Source organism: Castanea sativa, chromosome 1, assembly GCF_040712315.1.
Source record: "Castanea sativa cultivar Marrone di Chiusa Pesio chromosome 1, ASM4071231v1".
Taxonomy (NCBI): domain Eukaryota; kingdom Viridiplantae; phylum Streptophyta; class Magnoliopsida; order Fagales; family Fagaceae; genus Castanea; species Castanea sativa.
The window spans coordinates 59,154,946-59,162,721 of record NC_134013.1 but is presented as its reverse complement, the minus strand read 5'-3'; the positions used below and the strand labels follow the sequence as shown (position 1 = coordinate 59,162,721).

General features: G+C 37.0%; 1 protein-coding gene and 1 non-coding gene across 2 annotated transcripts; one reads left to right on the top strand and one right to left on the bottom strand.

Moving 5' to 3' along the window:
- Positions 1-4,716: 4,716 nt before the first annotated feature.
- TRNAI-AAU (transfer RNA isoleucine (anticodon AAU)) lies at positions 4,717-4,790 on the bottom strand. The gene has a single exon. It is a non-coding gene; the product is annotated as a tRNA-Ile (tRNA).
- Positions 4,791-4,864: 74 nt separating this feature from the next.
- LOC142644523 (uncharacterized) lies at positions 4,865-7,137 on the top strand. The gene is made up of 2 exons (XM_075819113.1): positions 4,865-5,019; positions 6,651-7,137. Exons 1-2 carry the CDS (start codon positions 4,907-4,909, stop codon positions 6,874-6,876), a joined length of 339 nt encoding a protein of 112 aa, XP_075675228.1. The 5' UTR covers positions 4,865-4,906; the 3' UTR covers positions 6,877-7,137.
- The last annotated feature ends 639 nt before the right edge of the window (positions 7,138-7,776 follow it).

Below are 7,776 nucleotides of genomic sequence, written 5' to 3'. Positions count from 1 at the left end.
TGCTTTTCTCCTCCGGCCCCCTCAACCTCCGCTTTCCTTTTCTTCTTGGGATCTTCGAACTTCGGAGGCTTAGGGTCGACGGAGGAGGAGGAGGTAGTGGTAAAGCGGGGAACACCGGGACCCCCGTGTCCCTTTCTTTGCCACTCGGGCGCCTCTATCGGTCATAAGATCCTTTAGCTTGTCCATATCTTCTTCAATGGAACTGTCGTCTGGACGCGCTATCACTAGACCCGCGATCCCAGAGGCCTCGGCTTCTTCTTCTTCCTCATCCGAAAGGATGACAAACGGGTTTCCGCGAGGTCTCAGGGAGTCCTCGAGCTGAAACTGGTCTATCTCCTCGTCCAATGTGTTCGAGGAAGACACTCGCTCCTCTGGGACGTCAATAGCCTGAGAGCGCACAGCGAGGGGAACTGCCGCTATGGGCTGTGTGTACAAGACAGTGTGAGGGGCGTCAGGGATGTCGTGATCGTCCAAGAAGTGACGTCTGGCTACGTTGATTTTCCTACGCCTTCGGTCACCCGCGATTATGGCGTTCTCAATCTCTTGGAAGTCCGAGGAGACGGGATCGTATCCCAAAATCAAGTGGGCCGCTCTAAGCTGTAGGTCTTTGCTAATAAACACCTCGGAGCGCAGCACCCTATTCAAGTCTGCAACGTTGCAGTGGCTTAAGCGCGGGCGTACGTTTTGCTTATCTGCAAAGAAAAACATCCAAACAGACAAACATGGTCAGATTCACACAACATATAATAAACTTAAATAAACATGAATACATGTGAATACGCATTTTTGTGAGTGTTAGATGAATTTGTGCGGTGGGGGGGTTAATCCTAAGGTGTCGCACCTAGATCTCCCCACTCAACTGGGCAATGGAGGTCGTCGTGCCAGTTCCTAGAGACGATTAGGTAGTCATCCTTCATGCCTTTGTTGGACTTGGGCAAACAGGAGATCAACCTAACTGCGCTGGAGCGGGATTTGATGTAATGACCGACTCTAGTGAGTTTGTGGCATTCGTACATAAAGACGACATTATGCCAGGTGAGGTTCAGACCCATTTGCTCGTTCAGAGCGTCGACGCTACCCAAAACTCTAAAAACGTTTGGGGCGCACTGATCGGGACACAACTGGTGGTTGCGGAGGTACTCCCTGGTTACAGGCTTCATTGGGAGGGTCAGCCCACCTTCTACAAAGGCTACCATTGGGATGATAACCTCTCCGGCCTTCCTAGAACCAGCCACGGCTTCCACCAGACAGTATTCTAAACCTACGTCGCTGGGAATCCTATACTTGGCTCTAAAGCCTTCCATCCCAGCAGCGGTATCAACTAGACATTTGAACTTTCCCATCAGAAAGGAACGAAAGGCTAAATTCTAAAAGGGGGAGTGATTATAAGGGGAGCCGAGGACAGGGTCCGAGGAGAAAGGGTCAAGAGAAAAAAAAGGAATAGGAACTTACAGACTTGAAGTTGTGCGAGTTTCCACGGATTTGTGCAGACAAAAGGTGATTGCTGATGTTTTGATGAGATTAGTCCCTGATGAATTAAATGAAGGTGCAGGTTCCCGAAGCGTCATCACGTGTGGGAAGCGGCCTCGAAATTATATTTGTCCCGCCCAAATTTTCGTGAAATAACGAGGACCGTTGGATGCCCATCTCACCGTTGAACGTGGGGGACAAGGTGTAACTTATAGTAATAAATGCGCGCGTTTTTGAAAATAAAATTGCCAAGTGTCACCCTCCGGAATGCGGAACGGTTTTCACACGTTTGGTTATTTCAGAAAGTATGGAGGAAGTGTTCGTTGGATCAAAACCCTATTTTTCTCCTCGGATGATGAAAAATAGAGTTTTGAGGGGCTATTGTGGGGAGTAAAAGGGCCCAAATGGGCATATGGGCCTTTGGGTTGTAACATGGAGGGCCGACCTGCTCCAGGATTAAACTCTATGAGTTGGCCCATACGCCGAGGGTCCGAGGATACAGCCGAGGACGAACTCCTCCTCTGAAAAGCCTTAGAGAATTCAAAGTTTCATTATGAAGGTCAAAGCACAACTCTGGAAAGACCAGTGGTTAAAAGGGGACATCCTGAATCTTCTAGATGCACCAGTATTAAAGAAAATATCAAGAATAAAGGCTGCCACCTCCGCATTAAAGGCTCTGCACCTACCTCCCTGGCTGCATTAATGGGGAGGTGACCCCTGAACAGTGAGGTGGAAACTTCTAGTCACTGTTCAAAAAGTATTAGGGAAGGAAGTGTAAAAGGGGGGTAAAGGCCAAAGAAAAGGGGGATCGGAAAACTAAGAAAGAAATTAAGAACTTGTAATCTTGAAGGAAGAAAGAGAAATAATAAAGAAGTAGTCCTCGGCTCGAGTCCGAGGAGATCCATTTGTCATTATCGTTCGTTATTTACTTGTGTTTGCTTATAAAAGCCTGTTATCAAGCTCACAACACTTCTAACCTAGGTTTCAAGCCCACACTCTACAAATTTTATTGTTTAAGGCTCATTGGGCCTGAGCCCGTGATTGTCTTTGGGTCTAGGTGCAATTGTGCACTTACAATATGGTCCCACATTTCATTCCAAAATTAAGAAATAAAACTCTCTCTAAAAATAAATAATTTAGGACACATAGCGCAAAATTGGATTTTAATTGTAAAATTTAATTGGATTTTCTCTCAGTTTTACTTATTAATATATATATATATATATATATATATATATATATATATATAATTTTGTGCCAGATGAATTTTTTTTAGTTATAAAAAAAAGGCACATAAATAAAAAATCATTCAAACTATCTCTTCCTCTAATTTTATATATAGTGTTAAATATATGATAATGTTTTTTTTTATAATTTATTTATATTGGACTCCTCGTTTTCTACACTAAATTAACTCATTTGGTACAAAAATTTAAAAAAATTGATTAGATGGAACACATGCCATGAAATTAAACTTTAATTTAAATCCAATTTTTACACTGAACTAACTAACTTGGTTAAAAAATTTTAAAAATTGATTAGATGGGACACGTGGCGCAAAATTAGACTCTAATTAAATTTTAATTTAAAATTTAATTGGATTTTCTCTTAACTTTGCTTATGACTATATACTAGCTTGTAACCCTATGCATATGCATGGATACACTTAAAAATATACAATTAGATGTATAATATAATTCCTATATATATAATTTAAATACAATTGATAATCATTTTTATATTTTGTTAACTCTTTAAAAAATTTGTAAAGATATTATTAGGTATAAGATGTAAATTTTCCATTTTTTTTATTTTATTTATTATTGTGAAGATTTTTTTTATTTTTTATTTTACGATTCATTCATTCTACACTCTTTAATTTTTGTACTTAATAACTCACTTGAATGAATATTTATGATGTGGTCCCACATTTGATTTTAAAATTAAGAAGTAAAACTTTTTAAGAATAAATAATTTAAAACACATGACGCAAAATTGGAACTCTAATTTGGAATTTTAATTTTAATTTCTCTCAGCTTCACCTATTGATGGGGGTCAACTATGTGTCACTCGTCCTTGGTCGTCGTCCAAAGTATAACCATACCTAGATTAAGTAATCCGAGAACGAGAACATGCACAAACACTCGTCCATTGATAACCAAGTGATCCAGTGAAGTAAGTTTTCCATAGACGAGTTTATCTAAAGATGACTAAATACATGGACGACCAAATTATACTTGTAGATTTTGTGGAAAATCCTCCATTATTATGGGTTTTTATGGTTTACTTATATTAGACCTTTTTTTTTAACACTAAATTAATTCATTTGGTACAAAAATTAAAAAAAATTAGATTAGATGGGACACATGTTACAAAATTAAATTCTAATTGAAATCCAATTTTTACATTAAATTAACTCATTTGGCACAAAAATTTAAAAATTTAAATTAGATAGGACACGTGACACAAAATTAAACTCTAATTGAATTCCAATTTGAAATCTAATTGGATTTTTTCTCAGCTTTATCTATTATTATTATTATTATTATTATTATTATTATTATTATATATGTATATTACATTGAATTAACTCACTTGGCACAAAATTTTAAAAACTTAGATTAGATGGGACACATGGTATAAAATTAGACTCTAATTGAATTCCAATTTGAAATCTGATTAGATTTTCTCTTAGCTTTACCTATTATTATTATTATTATTATTGATTGATTGATCGATTGATTAGTTACACTTGCACCAAGAGTTTGGTAGTTCAATTAGTATATCTTAGTGATTTGATTCCAACTAAAATATATAGGGTTTAAATCTTATTTCCTTGACCTTAAGTCTTAATTTAATTGATTAAAAAAAATAATCAGCTATTGTAGCCAAAGTCCACGGGGAAAGCGTAAAATTTTTATTATTTTAAGGACAAACAATTATTATACAGACTTGCATGAAACACAAAACCAAATTAGTCGGCCTTGCCCTCTTTTTAAGTGAGTCCATATATTTGGGAAAAGTGTCAATATAAATGGAAAAAGTAAATAAATAAGCCCATCTAATTAGGAATCCAAAAAGTTGTATTGATCCATATAGGACTGGCCCACTTTTTAGTTTTTAGGTGAGCCGTATTTAATTAGAAAAATAAAACTAAAAGCCCATATAATCCATTAAAAAAGCCTAAGCCCAAAAAATAAAAAAGCCCCAACCCAGGCCCGTTTAAGAAAAAATTAAAAAAAGGAATGGCCCATGCAGGTCTCGAACCTGCGACCTTCGCGTTATTAGCACGACGCTCTAACCAGCTGAGCTAATAGGCCCGTATGCATAAAATGTTGAATATTATTTATAAATACTTTTAGAACGTTAGAAGTTTTGATAAGGTTATACCCTCCATAGCGAAGTGACAGTGTCGCAAAGAAGAGCAGCGGAGGAGATGGACAACATAACAGCAAGTGAATTGGCTGGATTTGGAGTTGGAGCTCTTCTATTATGTGCCACCATTGTTGCCCCAAGAATTGATGCTTTTATCTCTGCCTCCCAGCGCAGGTCTTTGTCTCTGTCTTACTATCCTCATTTCTATTCTGAGTCTCTGATCCATCCCATTTTTTGTGTAAATTCTGACTTGGGATATATTGGTATGCACAATTATGTATCTGGGGTTCTGTTAAAATTTGTCTTTCTTATGATTTGATAAGTTGTAAACCTCTAATTGGACTCAAAATCAAAGCTTTAACTTGCTTGAACTATGTTGGTTGATATATTTAGAACCTTATCCTCTCTTGAAAAATCAAATTCAAATATGTTGGTTGCTTATTTGCTTTGCCTGCTCTTGTCCTTCAGAATTGTGTCTCATCTTCATTGGTCTTTGTTGCACATGAACTAACCATGTTAGACAACTTTCCTTACTTAATCTGAAATACAAGATTTGAGGTCGGCATCACATTTTATAAAGTATGGGACAACTCAATCTCTTATGTCATTGGCCTTTGTTGTTAGTAGTCTTAAACATTTGGTTTTATGACTTCATTTGCTTTTATTTTCTACCATGGCACTCATTATAAAGACACTCTCGGATATGCCATTGTTGCATGCATTCAATTAGAGCGGGAAAGGATCCCCTTCAATTGAATCCTCCAATTTCCTCCCATTCTTAGCTGAATGTGTGACACGTGGAATTCTTTTGATTTTTAAATGCCACATGTCTTACATAAAAAAAAATTGGAGAGAATTAGAAGATTCAATGGGAGGGGATTTTATCATGATACTAGAATTTGGGTCTTCCCCAACTTGAAGGGTTGTTGTGAGTTTTGTATTGTGAAAGCTTGAAGTGACTTCTCTATATTTTCTTCATGAGTCAAATTTTTGGGAAACAATAAATAAATTTGATAAGCTTTAGTCCTCCACTTTGTGTTCATTTTGGTGTGCTCTCTTGTTTGATTATTTACATCTTTGCAACAATTTGTTCTTGAGCTTGGAAACCTGGTAGTGGTTTTTCTTTTTCTTGGCATTGACACTTGAAACTCTTTGCTGGGCTGCTTGATTTCCTAAAGTTGAACAAAGAATTTGTATGCAGTTCAACAATTATGTAGATAGGGATCTGATCACAAAAGATGCAAATGGATGAAGTAGTTTATTAAGAACTCTTCAAAGAATATTGCTAATCACTTTCCAATTAGTGTAGTGGGACATAACCTATGATTTTCTTTGGTCACTAGCCCATGTAAATGTTTATTGATAGATATTAATGTTCAAGGAATTACTTCACCGTCAGTATTCAAGGTAATTCTGTTTTTATGGTAGATTTTTGGTGGTTCTTTGTCTTGTTTAGAAAGTCATGAGTGATATATGCTACCTAAAAGTGGGATTTATGTATACTACCAGTACTGCTGCTGATAGGTTTAAGGTTTATAATTTCATCCTTGCCTTTTACAGTAGTCACTTCCAGTGAGAGGTCTGATGTTAACCCAACAATTGCATCTTGTTTTGACTTGAGAAGAGAGTGGCATTGCTTAGTAGCTAGTTTCCTAGCAAAAGTTTGAAACTATTTTTGGAGATTAATAACACTGATATTGTAAGCATATTTTCCAATGGTTTATAACTTCGTATGTGATTAGATATATGTCAACATTCTGATAGTTTTTATGTTTGTGCTGTATTTTTTACTTTCAAATATTCAGCACTTTGGGTATGTGCAAGAGATGTGGCAATCTAAGGATGATAGCATGCTCAAAATGTAAAGGAACTGGTATACTCAAAGGTGGACTACTTGGTTTTAACCTTGATGATGACTTGTATCAATCGGTAGGAGGTGGTGGATCAAAGGTGCCATCCATTGCCTGCACAAAATGTCAAGCTAGGGGCCATTTCTGCTGCCCTGATTGCTCTAACACTTCATCGGTTTGATCCTCTTCAGTTCAAGTGGAAGGGTTTTTCTCTTGCAAAATTCATCCAAATCAAGCTTCCTCTTTTAACATTCATGTCCCAAGACTTTGCAGATATGTAATAGCAATTCACATTTTATAATCAGTGCAAAATGTAATATATATATCTTGGAATAGCGATATATGTACTCTAAATCCTGGCTTTTATGATTTCTGCCAAAATGCACTGTTCCCTATTCATATCCATTACAGAGAAAACTGGATAACTTTGCTGCTAGGTTCATCATTGTGATGTTAATCTCCATTACGATGCTGCTACTGCAAACCTATGAACTCTGACCCAGCACGCCAACTTGGGCTATTTGATTGTCAAACAATATCCATTTCAGGGCAATATCCAATAGTGCAAGTACTTGTCTTTGTTAGGTTGGGAGTGTTCATTTTATGGTATGAAACTTTTCTGAATAAAAATCCTCTATACTTTTAGCATTCTATTTTATGCTCCACTAATCAAAGTATGTCACGTATCTTCTTCTTCTTCTTCTTCTTTTTTTTCTTTTTTCCTTATAAAGTGACCAAAATCTAAAAAGGTGTGGAATATAAAGTGGAAAATTAAGAGTAGGTGACATCATGGTTTTGAAACCCGGACCGTTCATTAAACTATAAAAGGGAGAGGTTCAAGGTTTTTGAAGTCGAACCGAGGTTGAACCGGGGTCGAACCGTGATGATGTCATAATTAACTTAATAATTAATTAAAGCCTAAATATATATATATATATATTAAATTTATAAAACTAGCAAAATTGACTAATATATCTAGGAGTGTGCAAGGAGATGCCGTCACCGATCCAACCGACCGGCGCTGATCTGCCTGCACCGTCGCTGCAACCAACTGACGGAGCCGATGTCGGTGATCAGAGCT